A 21,881-nucleotide genomic window follows, 5' to 3' on the forward strand; every position below is an offset into this window, starting at 1 on the left:
TAAGTATTTTTCTCTCATTATGAAAGTATATTACACTTATTATACACTATTTGGAGAGAGGAGGGTGGCCAGTTTCAACCTGCTGGAACTTCTGAGCCAAATACCAGGGTCAGCCAAGGATGAGGACCCCAGGGGGTGCTCACCACTGGCACCCTGGGTGGTGCAGGTGCACTGTTAAGTTTGACACCTACCAGAGCAATCTGTCAGTTCAACAGGGTAGTCCTGGTTTGATGCTGCAGAGAGTAGCACTGAAGAGAATCTTCCTACTCTGAGGCTGCCTCTCTCCATCTGAGGCCCTCTACCCTTCTCAGACAACTGGATCTAAAATTTGATAAAGAAACATGACAACTCCCTGATCAGGTTTTCCCCTGCACTAAAACTATCTGAATACATAAAATTGGACAGAGCCCATTTCACTCTCAGTATGTGACAGACTCCTCCTTAGAAGGATATGAGACAGATGGAATGATGTAGTAGAAAGATGGAAAAAGATAGAAAATCAGGTAGAATGGAAGGATTGAGTAGTTCCAAAGGAGGGGAACAGAGTTATTGTGGGAAACAAAAAATTGACAACTGGTCAAGATCAGAAAAGGTGGGAAATGCCATGAAAAGAAGACCGTGGTGTTCATACTTCTGTCTTGTTTTTCTCCTGTCTCACCACTCAGCTCCGTGGTAGTGATTGACTCTGACTCTGACTCTGATAACGAATGCTACCCCTATGAGAAGAAAGCTAAGATCCTGAAAACAAACCGTGACGGCAAGTATATATCACTTTGTTAGAGAGGTGGCTGAGCTCCAAAGCCTCATCACATGTAGTTTCAGGATCAGTGTCTGCAGACTTTCTATTCGGAATTCCTCAGCAGCAAGTGCCACCGTTTCCTTCCTCACGTGTGCTGGATGTGGATATGGCTGGGTTCCCTATACCCCCTTGTTAATTTACCAGCAACAGCAACTGTTCTCGCTTCCTCAGACCTCAGTGGCTCCCTCAGTAGAGATGTTACCTGTGTAGAGCTCTATCAGTGAAGCGGGGTGGGGGTGGGTGGTCAAGAACTGAGGCTGGGAACTCTGAAGGCTGCTCTGTACCCCCCTCTTCCTCTTTCCCCCTTCTATGTGTAGGAATGATGAGGAAGAAGAAAGGAGTAAGAGGCCTGGCTCATTTTTCCTTCCAATTTGAAGGGTGGTGGTTTATGGGCCAGCTGGCAGTGTCGTGGTGGGAAGAATCCTTATTTTCTCCATTGAGTTGTTGGTCTTTGCTGTTTGCCAGTCCCTCTGTATTTTCTACAGATTCTTGTATTTCTTAGAGCCTGTTTAGATTCAGAAACCCCTTTAACCCTCTGGGAGGCTTGGAGCTTAACTCAGTTTAAAACCTACCTGCTCAGTGGGCACGAAACACAGGAAGACTAGAAACTTTTTAAGCACTAGGGACAGTATTTCATTGATCTTTGTTCTCCCAATACAGGTATAGGGCATGATACATGGGCACCTAGTTAATGTTTGCTGAGCCGAACTCCGCTGAAAATGGGAGGCCCGTAAAGCACCAACTAATTTTTTTTTTTTTTTTTGAGACAGGGTCTTGGTCTGTTTCCCAGACTGGAATGCAGTGGTGTGTTCTCAGCTCTCCTCAGCCTGCGCCTCTCAGGCTCAAGTGATTCTCTTGCCTCAGCCTCCTGAGTAGCTGGGATTACACGCACTGGCCACAGTTCCCAGCTAATTTTTGTGTGTGTGTATGTGTGTGTATATACACACACATAATATATATATATATATATATATTTTTTTTTTTTTAGTAGAGATGGGGTTTCATCATGTTGGTCAGGCTGGTCTTGAACTCCTGGTCTCAAGTGATTTGCGCTCTTTGGCCTCCTAAAGTGCTAGGATACAGGTGTGAACCACTGGGCCTGACCAGCACTAGCTAGTTCTTAGGTAATTACCTAAGAGCTATTGTTGGCCAGAGCGTCTTAGCTAACCTGGGATATCAGAGCAGGGAAGGGAGAGATGGTTTGAAATGCTAGTCTCCTATTGTTCCATCACCCATCCTTTTGAATTTCTTTCCCCGCTTCCTCTCTCTAGCTCTGGATGGCTACGCTTGAGCAGGACAGAGGTTTGAGTACAGAGTAGAGGGTCTGACATGACAAGCTGTGGAAATGTGAGAGGAACTCCAAGGAGGCAGCTTGAGGGCAGGGAGGTGTGACAGAGCCAGAAACAGTTCACAACTGGAGGCTGCCAGGTGCTTGACTCCTTGAATCAGAAGAGAGAGATTCTTTTGAGTGTGAACTTTCAACTAAGGCTGCTCTTACCTTGCTGGCCTGTGGACTGTAACTGTGGGCATTCATCCCAGCAATGGAGGGATGAAGGTTGCTCCTATAGGACAGGCTTTGTACTTTTCTTTACTCGATGTGGCATTTCTTTTTATTTAGATAGATCCACAGAAAACAAGGCCTAGTGGACTGTAAAGCATAACTCCAACTTTTGTTGCTATATGTAGTCATTTTTAAATATATTGTAAGCAGTGTGTCCCTACTTTTTCTAATTTTTAATTTCAGCTGTAAGTGGCAAATCTTTTAAGTCTTCTAGGAAGGAGGTGGGGCTTTTTACCCTAGGAACATCCACTCCTTTTCTCTTCCCTTATTGCGTATTTGAAGTTTTTTCATAATTAATTCAAATAACAGATGAGACTCTCAAAATATATTACCTCAAATCTGCAGTTTTAGGATAAAGAGTTTTTGTACCATAAATATATCTTTCACATCTTGACTATGCTATGGTTTAGATTTTTAGATTTTTTTTGCATCCAGAATCATACAAACCTAGAACTTGAGCTCCAAATGAGCTCCAATGAGCATGTGGTGTCAGACACACTGGGCTTCCTTTCAGTGCAGTCAGTGATGTCCCAGATGTTGCCGAGGCCTCTCAGAGAGTGCTGGCATCGGGACCTACTCCTGGCTCTTAGATCAGTGGTTCTGAGAGCTTTGCACTTACGAACTAATTTAAAGAATGAAATTTTGGTGACCAACAGAGTTGTCAATTTTTAATTTGTCTAACGGAGGAAATTAAAAAAAAAAACAAACTTCAGCTACCATTTGCTATTTTTGTAATTTTGTAAAGAGCACCAAAAGTTTAACCAAGATATAATCACAAAATAAAGGACAGCCTTTTAAATTTTAGAAATTTTAATTGATGGGGGGAAAATACCACTTTATTATTCTATTTTGTCTTATTTTGCCATGGACCAGTGAAAATATACAAGTCTACAGACCTGTGTTTGGGAAGCCCTGAGTAACTACTACATCTTGCTACTTAGAGACTGTGATTTGAAAATTGACACATGAATTTGGTTGCTATTTGATCTGTCACTGCTCTCAGTGAAATAAAAAATAGAGGAAAAAACAATCTAAAATAACTTTCTTTTTTAAAAAATAATTTTTTATTTTTGTAAGTAGATAGTAGATGTATATATTTATGGGGGTACATGAGGTGTTTTGATACAAGCATACAATATGTAATAGTCACATCATGGAGAATGCAGTATTTGTCCCCTCAAGCATTTATCCTTTGTGTTACAACCAATCCAGTTATACTCCCTTAATTATTTCAAAATGTACAATTGAGTTATTGACTTACAGTCATCCTGTTATGCTATTAAATAGTAGACCTTATTCTATTTTTCTGTACCCATTAACCATCCCCACTTTTCCACACCCCTTCACTATCCACCTCTGGTAACCATACTTCTATTCTCTATCTCCTTTAGTTAATTGTTTTCATTTTTAGACCCCACAAATAAATGAGATCATGTGAAGTTTGTCTTTCTGTGCCTGGCTTATTTCACTTAACATAATGACCTCTGGTTCTATCCATGTTGTTGCAAATGACAGGATCTCATTCTTTTTTATGGTTGAGCAGTACTCTACTGCTCCATTCTGTATATGTACCACATTTTCTTTATCCATTCATCTGTTTTTGCTTTTTTTTTTTAAGCGATGGAGTCTCGCTTTGCTGCCCAGGCTGGAGAGCAGTGGCACAATCTTGGCTCACTGCAGCCTCTGCCTCCTGGGTTCAAGCAATCCTCCTGCCTCAGCCTCCTGAGTAGCTGGGACTATAGGCGTGTGCCACCACGCCCGGCTAATTTTTATATTTTTAGTAGAGACGAGGTTTCACCATTTTGGCCAGGCTGGTCTCAAACTTCTGGCCTCAAGTGATCCATGTGACTCCCAAAGTGCTGGGATTATAGGCACGAGCCACTGCACTTGGCCTGCATTATCTGTTGATGGATACTTAGGTTGATTCAAATCTTGGCTGTTGTGAACAGTGCTACAACAAACATGGGAGTGCAGCTATCACTTTGATATACTGATTTTCTTTCTTTCGGGTATATATGCAGCAGTGGGTTTGCTGAATTGTATGGTAGCTCTGTTTTTAGTTTTTTGAGGAACCACCAAACTGTTCTCCAGGGTGGTTGTACTAATCTACATTCCTGTCAGGAGTGTACGAGGGTTCCCTTTTCTCCTCATCCTCACCAGCATTTGTTATTGCCTGTCTTTTGTATAAAAGCCATTTTAACTGGGGTGAGATGATACCTCATTGTAGTTTTTTGGGTTTTTTGTTTTGTTTGAGACGGTCTCATTTTGTCGCCCAGGCTAGAGTGCAGGGACGTGATCTTGGCTTACTGCAGCCTCCACCTCCCAGGTTCAAGTGATTATCCTTGCCTCAGTCTCCCAAGTAGTTTGGACTACAGTTGTGCACCACCATACCTGGCTAATTATTGTATTTTTTTGTAGAGATGGGTTTTTACCATGTCGGCCAGGCTGGTCTCGAACTCCTGACCTCAGGTGAGCCACTGTGCCTAGTCATTAATTGTAGGTTTGATTTGCATTTCTCTGATGATCAATGATGTTGAGTACCTTTTCATATGCATGTTTGCCATTTGTATTTATTCTTTTGAGAAATGTCTGTTCAGATCTTTTGTCTCATTTTTCATTGGATTATTGCATTTTTTTCCTGTAGAGTTGTTTGACCACCGTATATACTCTAGTTATTAATCCCTTGTCAGATGGGTAGTTTGCAGTTATTTTGTCCCATTCTGTGGGTTGTCTCTCCACTTTGATTGTTTTCTTTGCTGTTCAGAAGCTTTTTAACTTAATGTGATCCCACTTGTCCATTTTTGCTTTGGTTGACATTGCTTGTGGGGTATTTGTAGTTTTCCTGTAGTAGTTTCATAGTTTGAGGTCTTATATTTAAGTCTTTAATCCATTTTGATTTGATTTTTGTGTAGCAAGAGATAGGAATCTAGTTTCATTCTTTTGGATATGGATATCCAGTTTTCCCAGCACCATTTATTGAAGAGACTGCCTTTGCCCCAGTGTATGTTCTTGGCACCTTTGTTTAAAATGAGTTCATTGTAGGTGTGTGGATTTGTTTCTGCATTCTCTATTCTATTCCATTGGTCTGTGTGTCTGTTTTTATGCCAATGCCATGCTGTTTTGGTTGTTATAGCTCTATAATGTAATTTGAAGTCAGGTTATATGATTTCTCCAGTTTTGTTCTTTTTGCTCAGGATAACTTTGGCTATTCTGGGTCTTTCATGGTTCCATATAAATTTTAGGATGGTTTTTTCTAGTTATGTGAAGAATGTCAATGGTATTTTGATAGGGATTTCATTGAATCTGTAGAGTTCTTTAGGTAGTATGGACATTTTTACAGTATTGATTCTTCCAATTCATGAACATGGAATCTTTCCATTTGTTGGTGTCCCCTTTAAAATAACTGATTTTGTTTTTTGAGATGGAGTCTCACTCTGTCGCCCAGGCTGGAGTGCAGTGGCATGATCTCAGCTCACTGCAACCTCTGCTTCCTGGGCTCAAGCAATTATCCTGCCTCAGGTTCCCCAATAGCTGGGATTGCAGGCGTGTACCATCACGCATGGCTAATTTTTTGTATTTTTAATAGAGATGGGGTTTGCCATGTTGGCCAGGCTGGTCTAGAACTCCTGACCTCAAGTGATCTCCTGCCTCGGCCTCCTAAAGTGCTGGGATTACAGGCGTGAGCCACTGTTCTCAGCCTTAAAATAAATGATTCTTTTTTTTTTTTTTTTTGAGATGGAGTTTTGCTCTTGTTACCCAGGCTGGAGTGCAATGGCGTGATCTCGGCTCACCGCAACCTCTGCCTCCTGGGTTCGGGCAATTCTCCTCCCTCAGCCTCCCGAGTAGCTGGGACTACAGGCACACACCACCATGCCCAGCTACAATTTTTTGTATTTTTAGTAGAGACGGGGTTTCACCAAATTGACCAGGATGGTCTCGATCTCTTGACCTCGTGATCCACCCGCCCCGGCCTCCCAAAGTGCTGGGATTACAGGCGTGAGCCACCGCACCCAGCAAATAACTGATTCTTAACTGTTATTCAGAATGTTACAGTTCCTGTCTTAATTTGCTACTAAAATTTAATGTGTGAAGGAGGGAGTATATTTACATATGATCTTGTGTCTTGAATTTCAGGTAAGAATATGGAAGGTTATAATGTGAAGCCTACCATCCTTACCATCCAGGGACCCCTAATAGTTATTAGTGATGATGATGATGACGACGACAAGAACAGTAATGATTTGGAAGTTCTCAAAGAAGAGAGTAATGATTCAGATGTTCCCAAAGACAAGAGTAATGATTCAGATGTTCCTGATGACGACGACAATCATGATTTGGATGTTCCTGATGACGACGACAAATACGATTCCGATGTTCCTGATGATGATCATGATTCGGATGTTCTCGATGACGACGACAATCATGATTCCGATGTTCCTGATGATGATCATGATTCGGATGTTCTCGACGAAGACAGTAATGATTCGGATGTTCTCAGTGACAGTAATGATTGGGAAGTTCCTGACAACAGTAGTGATGATTTGGAAGTTCCTATGCCAGCAGAAGATTCGTGTGATGAAGGCCAAATTGCCTCAGATGAAGAAGAGCTGGATGAGGCTGGTGAGCAGGATCTTGGTGAGAATCTCTGCCATCCACCAAGTGATCCTGAGGCTAACCTTGAGGTTTCAAAGAGAAAGCTGCCAACTGAGGAAGAACCTGCAACTGTGGTGGGACAGTCAGGGAAAAGGAAGGCAAAAAGTGAAACTATCGTGGAGCCACTAAAGCAACAGAAGGCAGAAATTGAAAGTGTTGTGGAGCCACCGAGGAAGAGGAAGGCAAAAACCAAAAATATATCTGTTACACCTGGTAAGCCAGTCATTCCAAGTATGCCTGTCCCACTGAATGTGCCTTGCCTGCCAATTGTGCCTGTCTTATCTAGTCTGCCTGTCCTCCTTGTCAGCCCTGTGCCATTTCAGCAACTTCCTTGTGGCCCCAGGAGGCATTCATCCTGGTGAAACGATGGTTCTGGGAATGGGGGAGGAATGGCCACATCTTTCTCATGCTCCTGTATCTTAGTATTTGCTGTTTACCGGCCTGGAGTGCTGTCTCTGTAAACCTTATGTCCTGAGGATATCTTATTTTTCTTAGGACCCAGCCCAATTGTCACTTCCTCTATGAAGCCATAAGTCAGAGTGGCTCCTTTCTCTCCAGGGTTACTGAAGTTCTGGAGTGCATCTCTACCAAAGCACTAGTCACACTATTAGAATATGTTCCTGAGTCTGTCCCGCCTTGGCCATGCCAAGACCTCTTTGACTGCACATGCTTCAGTTGCCCACACTGCCTAGCTTCTAAGGGCATACTCCTGGACCCTCATAGTCCTTGGTTCCTGTGACAGAATCCTGCCCAGCTCATGCTGCTGGCAGCACTGAATTCACGTGGGTGAGATGGTTGAGAATGATGAAGATGGCAGTACGCCGCTTCAGACAGTTTTGTTTAGAGATGTTGCACTGGACTTGGCTGTGAGGGCTCCTTTTGGGTTTACCTTTCTGTTAGTCTCTGCATGGTACCGATTTTCAGGGTATAAGTAAACTATTCTTCTTTCAGCTGATAAAGGACATAAGAAGTGTGGGCATTCAAAGAAGAAACCTGGTGCAGCAAAAGTTGAAAATCACAAGACTAGGTATGTACTGCTCATGTTCAGTCGAACAGGAATTGATTGCACAGTTGTCACATTAGGTAGTACACTGGGCACTTGGGTAGGGGTGGTCTGCAAGGGGATAAAGGAGTCTGGCTGGGATGGGGTTGGAGGACAAGATTTCTATCTTGAGTGGGAGGGCCCAAGCAAGGGAGAATACCACCCACTGACTCCCTCCTTCCTTCTCTCCCCACTCTCTGAGGCTGGGCCTGGGCTCTCTGCCAAAGTGCCTGCAGTTACCTGGGTGGAGGGGGCCTTTCTGCCCCGACAGCAGCTCTGGCCTCTGAGATTGCCCATGTCCTTCAACTCAGATCCAAGAATGATGTGTAGCCAAACAAGACACTTTTTTTCAGGCTGGATACAGCCTCATGGCCACCAGTTTGCTCTAAACCAAGGCAAAGGCAGTGGAAGTGGTGAGAAGGTAGAAGGAACACATTGATCTGTTGGAATTGGAGAGAGAGTGGTCAAGATTGTCTTCCAGGTTTTTCTAGTGCTTTGGCTGAACCCAGTTACTCTTACTATTGTGTATATTCTTAGGAACTTTTAAAGCTTAAATGTTAGGATGAAATGGATTGCTTGTCATTCCTTTATTTTTATTAAGCTATATATAGTTGATACTGGAAACAACAATTGATCATTTAGACATGTTAATACTTAAGGCAAAAAATTAATATATTTTCTTATTTAGATATCGGGAATTTCTTAGTTTTTTCCTTAGAAATCTGATATAGTAGGCTGGCGTGGTGGCTCACGCCTGAAATCCCAGCTACTCAGGAAGCTGAGGCAGGAGAATTGCCTGAACCCAGGAGGCAGAGGTTGCGGTGAGCCAAGATCGCGCCATTGCACTCTAGTCTGGGTGACAAGAGTGAAACTTCGTCTCAAAAAAAAAAAAATTCTGATATAGTAAGCATAATTTTCTTTGTTTTTACTTTCATTGAAGAGTAATATATACTCACATATGAATTGTCTTACAAGACAAGGAATGTATTTGAAGGACTATATGTTATTTTTTAAGTAGCATTTGGGGACAATAAGTGTATCTTAAGGGAGGGGAAAAAGACTGATGTTTCAGCTATAGGGACACCAGGTCACCCTGGACCTGAGCAGAAGGGCTGTCTGTTTCTGTGCTGGCAGAGGCAGCTGGTAGCAGCTTGCCAAGTGCTCTCTTGGCTGGATCCCTTTTCAGCAAGGTTTCTGCTCCGATTCCTAGCTACATATTTAAGCTGCTTTGCCTCCAGGAACGTGTAGCTCTTGGGTAGCTCCCAAGTTGCTTTGCTAGAGCGTGACAAAAGAAGGGAGAAGCTGCCCCTTGGTGTCGTCAGTCTGCATTATGCAAAGGAGGCTAGCCTTTTTGGACTCTTAACTGTTGTTTAGCACTTCCTGTGTCAGTCTGGAGGCTTCCTGTTATGCTTAGCACTGTGCCTGTGGAGGCTGCTTGCTGGTCATGGTGTCTGATGTACCCAGTTTGGGGTCTTGTTGGTTTCTCTGATGTGAAGGTGCTCAGCCTGCAGTAAAGAGCCACAGGCCTTGAGGCGAAAGTATGCTAAGCCACAAGGCCAGCATTGTGTGAGCACAAACACATGGGTCACAGGCTCTGCCGAAATCTGCAGAGTGTTCAGGTTTGCATCTGCCACCTTAAATACTGATGTAAATTTGCTTTCAGGTCTAAACTCAAAGCAGAAGTCCCCCATTTCAGGCTTGGGATGAAGACCCTTCCATAACCTATGTCTTGTCTGGTACTTAACTGCTCTGCAGCCCAACTTCCTCACATAGGGTTGTTTGTGACTTAAGGGTTAATGAGGATTCTGGCAAAATCTCAGTTTTAGGAGTTCTGTTAAGTCAGAAACCTGCTGTGTTTGCTCCCGTTCTATCTTTCCAGGTCTTTGGGCTTATCTCTGGACTTACTGGACTGTTTCAGCTAAGATAAAAATGCTTCTGTTTAAATAATAATTATTATAGTATGAGTCCTTTATGTGCTCAGCATTGAATAATGCCCTTTGAATTAGGCCTTGAAAGATGGGGCAGTGATTGTGGTTTAACCAAATACCATGAGATTTGGATCAGGAGATTCACTGTCTCTGTAACCTTTGGGCAAGTCTCTTGACTTCTTGAACACAGTGGAGAGCGTAAAAATAGTAATAGCTTCTTTGAAGGGTGGTTGTGAGGATTAAATATGACAATGCAAAAGGAAGTTCTTTGCAAATTTAAAGTGCTACACAGATGGTTATTCTCGGTAGAGGTGGACATGTGGTCATTGTAAGCTGTGGGAAAATAGATTGTGCTGAGGCACAAATGTGGGAAATCACAATTTGTATCCAGGGAACATTTAAGTTGCCCGCTTTGGCTAGAGTGGCAGTGGTAGCTGGGAATAAAGCTTGGGACCAGGTTGACCTTGGCCATGAATTTCAGGCCAAGCAGTCAGTGAAAAACCAGAGGGGGACGTTAATTGAAGCGTGGCCTGTGAAAATGAATCTGGAGGGGTGTGTGTGATTGAGAAGAGAAGGAGCCTGGAGGTAAGGAACACCGGAATGTTCTCATATCCAGGCATAAAGGGTAGGACAGGAACTTGAACTAGAGTAGGAACCAGGAGGATGGAAAGGAGGGGCTGGCTGGAAGAGAAAGTGTGAAGAAGATAGTCTGTCTCTGTGCCCAATTGAACAAATAAAGAGAGAAAAGGAATTTTAAAATGCCTTTGAGGTTTTTCAGCCAATTGTAACAGAAGTTTGATAATTGAACACACTTTAGCTGGAGATACATTTGTGTTAGTTGGAAGTTTGCACTGGGCAACTGTAAATTCAGAACTAGGTCTCAGGAGAGAGCTCCAGAGTGCAGATACAGTTGTGGGGATAAGACTCATTGAAGTTGAAACCATGGGCTTCACACCTCTGAGGGTTGCAAAGAGCGAAGAGAAAAGGCTACAGACGGATGCTTGGGAAATGCCCTCATCTAAGGAACTAGAAGGAAGAGGGAGCTACAGGTTTTCAGGGTCTCTTCACAAGACACTTAACGCGTGCATTCCTTCTCTCTGTTTAGCTACATAAATCTCAATTGAATTTACCTTTGTAGGACTTGTAAGTGCAAAGTCCATGGAAGTTTCCTACATGGCCTTGGAAAGTCAAAGAAACACTCTAGAATCTACGACCTGTTTAACAGAACCAACTGTGATAAAAAGGTAGGGTTAGTGAACGAGCGTTGATTGAGCACCTGCTATACACCAGTACTCTTGGCGCAGTGAGGTGTGCTAACCGTGTATACTTCCCACCCTTGAGCAGAGGCAGTTGAGGTTGTGAGACGAGCCCTCGTACAGGTGAAAGCAGTAGAGAATGTGTATGAGTTATAATGTGTAGGACAGACGGCTGTTACCACAGGAGATCAGCGCAGAGAGAAATCATTGAGAGCCTCAACAGCCAGGAAGTAAGATTGCCTGGAGGAAGTGAGACTCTGTTCTTAAAGGATGGTAAGTGGTGAGAACAACAGGAGAGGGGAGAGGGAGAGTTGAGGCTTGACAATCAGGAAGAGAGGATTCATGTGGAAGGATAATGGAAAAGAGCTGTGTTACCTTGAGCAAGTTACTTGGCCTCAGTTTCTTCCTCTGTAAAATGGGGACATGATACTTATCACCTTATAGGATTATTGTTACCCTTACATAAGTTAATACACATACAATGCGTTAGAACAGGGCCTAGGATGTAGTAAGTTCTTATTTTTTGATAGTTTAGGATCAGATACTGGAGGGCCTTGGGAATCAGGTTGGAGCAGGTTAAATTTACATCAGTAGGCACCACTGCATAGGGATAGGGTGCATCAGGGAGCGAATGAAATTAACCTGCTGAAAGAAAACCTGACAGTAACCTGTGGTTATGGACTGGATTGGATAAAATCTGGAGGCAGAGAGACCTATTGGTCATTAGATTTTTCAGACTTTATTGTCTCTGGTGACACAACTTTCTGGAGGGAAGTTCTCATATATTCCTAAAGATTCCCTCGCTTTTGGTGCCTTTCTTGATGACAGTGGTGTCACATCAGATGGGTGGAACCTGAAGTGTTCTAAGTTGCATTTTCAGTTCAGCCCCACCCACCTCAGCAGGCTTGTTCTTCTCTCCTTAGCTGCCCCAAGGGCAAGAGAGCCCAAGTCCTGCACTCACGTGTTCTAGCAGTCGCCCTTATGTCCTGATTGCCTTTTCGTTGTCTTTACCCAGACTTAAATGTGGCTTTTATTCTCCCCGGAATGTTTTGATTTGTGTGCTCTTTGAATAAGTTTCTTCTCAAACTTGCTCTGAGCCAAGAACCTGGGGGAGAAAGTTTCTTTTCCTTTTTATTAGATGGTAAAAAATTCTGGAACTAATATATTCTAGTCTGCTTAAAACTGCTTTCTGGGCCAGGTGCAGTGGCTCACGCCTATAATCCCACCACTTTGGGAGGCCAAGACAGGTGGATCACCTGAGGTTAGGAGTTCAAGACCAGCCTGACCAACATGGTAAAACCCCGTCAATACAAAAAATTAGCTGGGTGTGGTGGTACATGCCTGTAATCCCAGCTACTTGTGAGGCTGAGGCAGGAGAATCGCTTGAACCTGGGAGGCGGAAGTTGCAGTGAGCTGAGATTGTGTCATTGTACTCCAGTCTGGGCAACAAGAGCAAAAACTGTCTGGAAAAAAAAAAACTAAACTGCTTTCTGATTCCTTTCATTTGCTTTTCATTCTCAGCTGCAAGAGAAACGACGGAGTTCCTGGAATAACAAGATGCTGAGAACTGCCGGCTCATGCAGCACTAGTGAGATGCCATACCAAACGAGTCAGTGCTTTGCTGAGATCCAGATTGGCGTGAAAGTCTCAGCAAAGATCCAGATTGGCATGCAACTCTCTGAAGGTGATGGCGGGATTGTGGCAGTTTCACCACTATGCTCTTTCCTTCTGACACTGTGCCTGTGAAATTACTCCTAGTTGGTAGCCTGTGTCACAGCTTGAACTGTCACTTTTGGGTGGGCAGCTATACTGTGTGTTGCTTAGAGAACATAATTACTGGATATCTCACCATCCTGTGAATCAAGCCCATTCAACTTTCTACCGGGCCTGCCTTTCTCTCTGCATTTCCCCTCTGCCAGCAGTAGCATCTTCATGGTCTTGGGAGCTGAGGTTCAAGGTTCCCTATTGTCTAGCCAGTCACCAAATCTTCCTTCACAGTAGCTCACCGTTTCTTCTCCAACTGTGCCTCCATCCAAAGACAGGCCTTCATCCCTGCTTCGTTTGGTCTCCCGCATGCTACTACATTGCTTTCCTGCTGAGAAACCAGGGTTTTTCAAGGCCTAGAGCCTGGCTTTTGAGGCCATTGTAATCTGCTCCCATTCTCCTTGGCCGATCTTGTCTCTCAGTACTCTACTACTAGCCCATGGCCCAGACAGGCTCTCTTCACACTGGCCTTCAAAACATAAACCACAGGCTGGGTGTGGTGGCACACACCTGTAGTCCCAGTTACTTGAGAGGCTGAGTTGACAGGCTCGCTTGAGCCTACACTATGATCACACCTGTGAATAGCCATTTCACTCCAGCCTGGGCAATATAGCGAGATTCAGTCTCTAAAATGTTTTTAAAAATGTGCCACATAGTCATGTTTTACCACACCCAGAATGACCTTCCTGACTTTGCAAATTCAATCAATTAGTAAGAGCCCCTGAGGTCTCATCTTCTCCATGGAGCTTCTCCTAAGCGGATCTCATGGCCATAGTGATTGCTTCCCACACTGTCCACCCACCTCTGTTCCTAGAGGGCAGAAACTAGATCTTGTCTGGATGTTTTTCTGGCAGTGCCTCACAAAAAGATGAGCATGTTGGAGCTGCTCCAAAAAGACCTGCTCACCGAAGGCTCTTTGCCATAAACAATATCGGGTTGAAGTAGGTGGAAATTTCACTTTGAGAATCCTGGGAAGGTAACACTCATGCCCACCTGCATGTGCTTCTGGAAGATAGCCTTGTGTCTGATGGGGCTGAAAGTCGAGGGATTGTTGAGTAGCATATAAGAAGAGGATTGGGGCTGGGCTCAGTGGCTCAGGCCTGTAATCCCAGCGCTTTGGGAGGCCGAGGTGGGTGGATCACTTGAGGTCAAGAGTTCAGGACCAGCCTAGCCAACATGGCAAAACCCCATCTCTACTGAAAAACAAAAAAATACAAAAAATCAGCTGGGTGTGGTGGTGTGTACCTGTAATCCCAGCTACTCGAGGCTGAGGCAGGAGAATTGCTTGAACTTGGGAGGTGGAGGTTGCAGTGAGCTGAGCTCACGCCACTATGCTGGGGTGACAAAACGAGACTCTGTCTCAAACAAAAAAAAAGAAGAGGACTGGTTTTAGTGCTCACAATTTCTTTCCATTCTTTTTTTTTTTTTTTTTTTTTTTGAGACAGGGTTTCACCATTTTTTGGTCAGGCTGGTTTCAAACTCCTGACCTCAGGTGATCCACCCGCCTCAGCCTCCCAAAGTGCTGGGATTACAGGCTTGAGCCACCGCACCCAGCCTTCTATTCTTCTTTCAAGATCGAATCCAGGATACCTTGATCCATGAAATATGCCATGCTGCCTCCTGGCTGATGGTTTCCATGATTCTTACGGTGACACATGGAAGTATTATGCCAGGAAATCCACAGGTGCACCCGGAGCTGCCCAAGGCCACCTGTTGCTATAGCTATAAGATTAACTACAAGGTCCATTATGAATGTACTGAGTGCAAAACCAGCTAAGACTCTTATCCTCAGACTTTTCCCAGTTATGTTTTGCTGGGGCCTCCAAGTGGCTCTCGAGTGATTTTTAAGTAGGCGGCTGTCTGAATTGAGAAGGAGAACCTTTCCTCCTTCCCATGTTCTCTTTTTCCTTTTTCTTGTGTAATTTGAGCCGGGCTGACCCCTGCTGCAGCTTGGTGCCCCGGTCTCTGACAACTCAGAGAAAATTCTTGCTTTGGGCTCAAGACCAGCATCTCAGATCTGATGCTAAGGAACAGTGACTGATTCTTTCGTTTTGTTTTGTTCCTTTCCTTCCCAGGATTGGCTGCTACACCAGATCATTGGATGCCATATGCTTCATGTACGTCAAGTACAAGGTGTCTCTGGTCATGGTCCCATTAACTTGGAAAGATGGGACCCACATTGTGCCCCAAGTGCGACCATTTGCTCTGTATATACAGAAGTATTATAGAAAAATTCTGCAGGAGATGGGTGGGATTAGCCACAGGGATGTGATGAAAACATTTGGTAGGAATTTTAAGGTAATAGAGATTTTTTTTTTTTAAATAAAGACAGGGTTTCACCATGTTGGTCAGGCTTGTCTTGAACTCCCAACCTCAGGTGATCAGGCCACCTTGGCTTCCAAACTGCTTGGATTACAGGCGTGAGCCACCACGCCCAGCTGATAAAGAATTCTTAAGGTTATCTGAGGGTATATTTATGTGAGCTATATATGTTTTTGTTTTCTGCAGTTGTCTGTCATCCTACCTACAGACAAGTGAGCTGTATTTTTTACTGTTAAAAAATTTTAGAAAAGTTTGTTTTTGTGAAGTTAGGAATATTAGAATTTAGGTACTGTCAAGTAAGTAATATTAGAATTTAAGATTCATGTTATTAATGACAATTGAGCTTAACCAGGGGCTCTATTGCTAACCATTCTGTGCCCTTGACAGGGTAGATCTGTAGCCTTTGGGATCTACCTTGGGTCTTTTTTCAGCCCCATAGTTGTCACATGTAAGACAAAATGCAAAAGAAAAGTGAGTTTTCAAGAGTGGCAGGTGGAGAGAAAGGAGAATGCTGGCATGAGGACAAGTTTTAGTGGTAACACTTAAACACCAGAGCTACTGTGACACCTGCATAGAGGAAAGACACTTGGCTCCATAGGTTTCACAAGTAGGACAAAATGCACAAGAAAAATGAGGTTTTGAGAGTGGCAGGTTGAGAGAAAGAGGAGAATGCTTGAAAGGAAAAATCTTAGAGGCAACACTTAAACATCAGGGCTACTGTGACATCTATGTAGACAGGAAAGACAAACGTGTTTCATAAATGTTTCTGATGATGTTGATTGAAACTATCTGAGCCATGTAATCAAAAAATAAAAGTTGTATGCATCTCACTTGTTAGCAGAGTCTGTTCATTGACTTCCTGCACCTAGAGCAAAACAGACCGTCTGGTCTTCTGTCCAAGACACTGGACATCTGAAGCCCTCCAGGACATGTCTAGAGGAGCGTGCTGCACTCCATGTTTCTCTGGCTTCTGTGACTGCCCGTAAGAACTTAGCAGCCTCCCTACTTATAGCGATTCAGGGTGTGGACTGGGACCCACATTGTATTTGTTTTCTTTGGGTGCTGCAGCAAATTACAAGCATAGCGGCTTAAAACAACACACAGTTCTGGGGGTCAGATAGTCTATCACTGGTGTCACTGGGCTAAAATCAGGGTGTCAGCAGGGCTGTGTGCCTTCCTGAAATCTGTTGCCTTGTATTTTCTTCCCTTTTTTTTTTTTTGGAGACAGTCTTGCTCTGTCACCCAGGCTGGAGTGCAGTGGTGCAATCTTGGCTCACTGCAACCTTCGCCTCCTGGGTTCAAGTGATTCTCCTGCCTCAGCCTCCCAGGTAGCTGGTATTACAGGCACCTGCCACCATGCCCACCTAATTTTTGTAGTTTTAGTATTGACTACTAGTCACTCACCGTGTTGGCCAGGGTGGTCTCAAACTCCTGACTTCAAGTGATCCACCCACGGCTTCCCAGTGTTAGGATTACAGGCATGAGCCACCTCAGCTGGCCTTTTCTGCCTTTTAGAGGCTGCTCACACTTCCTTGGTCAGCAGCTCCCTCTCTCACTCCCTTGCTCCCTCCCTCTTTTACCTTTACTTATATATATATATATATATATATATAAATTTTTTTTTTTTTTTTTATGAGATGGAGTCTCACTGTCGCCCAGGCTGGAGTGCAGTGGTGCTGTCTTAGTTCACTGCAACCTCCACCTCCTGGTTTCAAGTGATTCTCCTGCCTCAGCCTCCCAAGTAGCTGGAATTACAGGCATGCACCACTGCATTTAGCTAATTTTTGTGTTTTTAGTAGACAGAGTTTAGCCATGCTGGCCAGGCTGGTCTCAAACTCCTGACCTCAAGTGATCCGCCTGCCCCGGCCTCCCAAAGTGCTGGGATTTCAGGTGTGAGCCACCGCTCCCAGCCTCTCTTTCAGTTTTAAAGGATGTTTGTGATTCCTTTGGGACCATCTGGATAATCCAGGAGTCTCTTCAAGACAGCTGATTGGATGCTTGTGATTCCTTTGGGCCCATCTGGATAATCCAGGAGCCTCTTCAAGTCAGCTGAATGGTAACCTCATTTCCCTTTTGCCATCTGAGGTAACACAAATTCTGGGGATTAGTGTGTGGGTGTCTTGGTGCCCACGTTTTCAGTCAGCCACAGGTATTTTGACTATCCTGATACTTTTTCTAGGCAAGGTGCATTCTGTCATTTCCCTTCCTTCCTTAATTTTCTAGAAGCTTGGAGTGTCTCGTGGCTACAAAGTAGGCTGGTGTGTTTATATGGTGGGATGAGCTTTCCCAGCTAACTCTTCAGATTCTTCCTCCCCATTCCCACCTGTAGCTATATCTGCAGTTTCAGCAGGGGCCCAGCCGGCTTGTGAAACTGGATCCTAGCACATCAGTGACTTAAGTAGGGGCCACTGACGATGCAGTAAACCCACCCCATCACCTGTTTTAACTGAGTAATCCTGTCATCTGCCTTTCTGGGAAGCCCCAGTTGTTTTCTCCCCTCACTTCAATCTCATTGATAGCCCTGGAATGATGCTCCCCACAGCCCTCCTCCAGGTGGCTATGTGCTAATGACTTGGCAAGTCATCTGGCCTTGCTTTTCTTCAAGCCCACAACCATTTCCCTAGTAAGTGCTTGTATCACTCATCTGAAAAATGAGTAGGGCCTTCTAGCTGGTTTCCAATACCATCACCTGATGCCAAACTACCTTTCATTCTTACTTTCAGCCTTCCCACCTTTACTACTGTCCTCCCTTATGCCTGGAAATACTACTTGCCCTTTAAGTCTTTAAGAAGCCTTCCCAAATGGCTCCAACCTTCAGTGCCCTGAGCTCTGGGTTCACTGTGCCACTTATTTGCCCCATGGCCCAGGCTGCTGCTGGGTTTCACTAGTTTCATGCATATCTTGCCTGCTGTCCTGAGCTGCTGGAGTGCAGAGCTCTCATGTTCATGACTGATGGCCCCTTCCCCAATTATGCCAACCAGCTATCTAACTGCTCACTCTGCACCCATGTACTTGGGTGTTTCCTTGTGAGTAGAACAGGAATGCCCACAAGGGCAGAGACAAGGGTGCAGACATTGATGAAGGCAGGATGGGCTGGCACAGACCCAGGGCCAGGCAAGGAGAAGCAGGAAGTGCTCCTGGAGCCCAGGTGGGGGCTGTAATGATGCACGAACACACCCTGGTCCTGACGATCTTGTTTATTAAAAAGTTTTAAGCAGAATTTTAGATGTAAATATAAAAGAGCAAATCTAGAGGTCTTGGGGACCATGGCCACAGTCACTGCTGAGCTGGAGGCCTGGGCTGTGGCTTCATGGGGCAGTGCCCTCCATGCTGCGCCTTGTACTCCCTGCACTTGGGGAAGGTGAAGTTTTAGTTTCCAAATGAGAAGGGCAATGAGACTCCAGGCAGCCACCTTGGGCGGCAGGATGGGACTTGGCAGCTAAGGAGCAGCAATGGTGCAGTCCTCAGAACTGGGAGGGTGGCTTTCCGGGAGACCTGGTGGTGCTGGGGCTGCCAGTGAATCCCGGGAGTGAGGATATGGGGAGAGCCAGCGCCTGCCAGCCCAGCAGAGAGGGAGGAAGGAGCCTGGAATGCGGGGAAATCAGACTGTCGGTGAAAGGAGAGCCCGGATTCTGGCCTCACAAGCCTGAGTAGGAGGCCTCTGAGGTCTCAGACCAGGATGAATCCCGGCGGGAAGACGATGGCTGCCTCTGGAGCCCTCTCTGGTTGGGGCAGCCCAGGCGCAAGAGCAGCATCCACATTCGCTCCCGGAACTTGACCCCTACAAAGGCATAGAGCAGCGGGTTGAGGCAGCAGTGCATGTAGCCCAGGCCTGAAGTGACTGATTTGGCCACGTCTACCTGGCTTTCTTGGCCACAGTTGCGGGCCAAGGTGCCTATGTCCATGAGGATGTCCACCAGCACCACCAGGTGATAGGGGGTCCAGCAGAGGGCAAAGGCCACCACGACCACCACCACCAGCCGCATGGCTCGCAGGCGACGCTGGCCCCTGGAGACCAGCAGCACGGCAAGGATGCGGGCGTAGCAGTAGGCCATGACCAGCAGGGGCAGCAGGAAACCAGCCACCAGCTGCAGCACCCGCAGAGCTGTGCGGCCCACCTGCGGGAAAGTGTACTGGCACTGGGTGGCGTTGAGGCGCTCGTCGTGGTGGGCTGACAGGAAGATGAAGTCTGGGAGGGCGAAGAGCAGGCAGAGCCCCCAGACGGCCAGGCAGGTGAAGGTCACGCGGGCCGGGGGCCCCCTACGGTAGAGCTGGGTGGCGTGCACTATGTTCAGGTAGCGGTCAAAGCTGATGCAAGCTAGCAGGAGGGCCCCTGCATAGAAGTTGATGTTGAAGAGGGCACCTGCCACTTTGCAGAGGCCAGAGCCAAAGACCCACTGAATGGCAGCATCCACTGCCCAGAGCGGGAGCGTCAGCACCAGCAGCATGTCTGCCACGGCCAGGTGGAGCAGGAAGGTGTCGGTGCTGCTCAGGGCTGCCCGCTGGCTCAGCAGCACAGCTGCCACCGTGCCATTGCCCAGGAGCCCCAGCAGAAAGAGGAGGCTGTAGAGGGCCGGCAGGAAGGCCCGGTCGAAGTTCAGGCTGAAGTCCTGTGGGCAGGGCGGGGAAGTACAGCACAAGTCACTCTCGTTTTCTCCATAGTCATAGGAAGAGCTGAAGTTCAGGAGGGCGGCAACCTCAGCCTCACTTAGCACTTGGCGGTCACTCACCTGCGAGGAAGGGAACAGGGAGGAAGGGGCTGTGTAAAGGCCTGACAGGAACTGCTTTGTAATTGCACCTGACTTCCTCTGTGATTGAGCAGCTTCTCCTGAAGGCAGGCCCTGCAACTGTCCCCGCCCGTCTTCCAGGGCCAGACCTCAACTCCGTCCGCTCAGCCTGGGCTCTGGGATGGTGACTTCCCTTCTCAAAGGCTGCTTCTCTCTCACTCTTCTGCATGATCCCATCAGCCCAGGGACCCCTGGGCAGGAGGAAGAATGTCCCTAAGGTGCCCAGAGCCTTCTCTGCCTGCTGTCCTCGCTCTCCCAGCTCTCTCTTCACGGCTTGCCTTGCGTCCTCAGTGCTCCACCCCGCCACCTAGTTCAACCACCTGCCTCTCTACAATTCCCTTTTCCAGTTATTGACCCTCTTCTTCCCTCTTCGGTTCTTCTCTGGGGACCCCAACTTCCTGCCCCCCATGTGGCCTCTCTATAAGTCACCACGCCCCCCAAATGCATGCAACTGGCACTGTCCTTCCCCTTCCCTACACTGAGGCTTGCGCAGCTATTTAGTTGCCCATGAGGGGATCCCCCACTGAGCTCGAGAAGAATCTTCTTTACCCCCTTACCCCCAGCACTACGGACCTGCAGTCCTCCCCAGCGCCAATTCAATCCAGCATGCGAGAGTCAAAGTTCCAAATCGGCTGAACAGAGCCTTAGAGTCTACCCGTCCCCTACCCCCATTTTGCAGGTGAGACACCAACGCCAGACAGGAGAGGAGAGACACCCAGGGTCAGTGGCCAAACTGGGTTCCCAATTCCCCATCTAGTGCTGTTTCTACCACAACCCATGGAGTCTCCAGCTACTCACCCAACCCTGTGGTGACCCTGGGCTATGGGCCAGCCCCGGCATTCCCCCAGTGCCCAGGGTTCTCCACTTTGAGCTCTGTCCTGGCCTGGCTGGGCAGCAGCACTTACCTCAAAGACCATGGCTGGGATGGTGCTCTGGCTGCTGGGTCATGTGCTACGTGCCCCTCTGCTGTGGTTGGAAACCTGCAGTCACAGAGGAAGTGGGAGTTTCAGGCAGTTCTTAGTAGCAGCCTCTTCCAGAGAGTCACCTATACCAGATCTCCCTAAACCTTAGGCTGCAGAGTTTCTATGCCAGCTGTTTCTGTGGCTGGGTGAAGCCTCTCTGGAGGAGCTGGCCGCAAGCTTGGGACCAGAAAAGCTGGGCAGAGGATGACCGGTTGGGGGCAGGTCCTTTGAGGAGAGAGGTCCGAAGAAGCAGCAATGCAGCTGGGAAGTGAAGGGCAGCTGTGCTGCCTGCACTGGTAGGGTCAGTGCTCCATAGATTGGAACTCATCTGTCCTGGCCTTGAGTTGAGCTTTGCATGATTGTAAAGGTTGGGTAGAGAAATAAGTCAGTAAAGGAGATTCACTTTCTTAAAAATTTCAGCCAGGTGCAGTGGCTCATTCCTGTAATCCCAGCTACTGGGAGGCTGAGGCAGAAGGATCACTTTAGGCCAAGAGTTTGAGACCAGCCTGGGCAACATAGTGAGGCTCCATCTCTACCAAAAATTTTTTTTTTTTTTTTTTGAGACGGAGTTTCGCTCTTATTACCCAGGCTGGAGTGCAATGGTGTGATCTCGGCTCACTGCAACCTCCGCCTCCCGGGTTCAGGCAATTCTCCTGCCTCAGCCTCCAGAGTAGCTGGGATTACAGGCACACGCCACCATGCCCAGCTAATTTTTTGTATTTTTAGTAGAGACGGGGTTTCACTATGTTGACCAGGATGGTCTTGATCTCTTGACCTCGTGATCCACCCGCCTCGGCCTCCCAAAGT

General features: G+C 46.4%; 2 protein-coding genes across 5 annotated transcripts in view; one reads left to right on the plus strand and one right to left on the minus strand.

The window, feature by feature from the left end:
* GCNA (germ cell nuclear acidic peptidase) overlaps window positions 1-16,155 on the plus strand; it is a 39,026-nt gene extending 22,871 nt beyond the window's left edge. For 2 of the 4 annotated variants that reach the window (XM_035288492.3, XM_035288489.3), the window contains exons 7-13: window positions 666-757; window positions 4,779-4,829; window positions 6,495-7,226; window positions 7,965-8,040; window positions 11,122-11,227; window positions 12,761-12,923; window positions 15,079-16,155. In XM_035288492.3, coding sequence (XP_035144383.1) covers window positions 666-757; window positions 4,779-4,829; window positions 6,495-7,226; window positions 7,965-8,040; window positions 11,122-11,227; window positions 12,761-12,923; window positions 15,079-15,161 — 1,303 coding nt within the window. In that variant the 3' untranslated portion in view covers window positions 15,162-16,155. The remainder of the gene's footprint in view (window positions 1-665; window positions 758-4,778; window positions 4,830-6,494; window positions 7,227-7,964; window positions 8,041-11,121; window positions 11,228-12,760; window positions 12,924-15,078) is intronic. The other 2 variants (XM_078364207.1, XM_035288491.3) reach the window with 1 other exon arrangement.
* A 2,404-nt stretch (window positions 16,156-18,559) lies between these two features.
* CXCR3 (C-X-C motif chemokine receptor 3) lies at window positions 18,560-20,281 on the minus strand. Its single transcript, XM_035288550.3, is given in 2 exon segments — window positions 18,560-20,145; window positions 20,147-20,281. Coding segments are annotated over 2 exon segments (1,317 nt in total). The 3' UTR covers window positions 18,560-18,963.
* Window positions 20,282-21,881: the final 1,600 nt, after the last annotated feature.

The sequence above is a fragment of the Callithrix jacchus genome, chromosome X (assembly GCF_049354715.1).
Source record: "Callithrix jacchus isolate 240 chromosome X, calJac240_pri, whole genome shotgun sequence".
Taxonomy (NCBI): domain Eukaryota; kingdom Metazoa; phylum Chordata; class Mammalia; order Primates; family Cebidae; genus Callithrix; species Callithrix jacchus.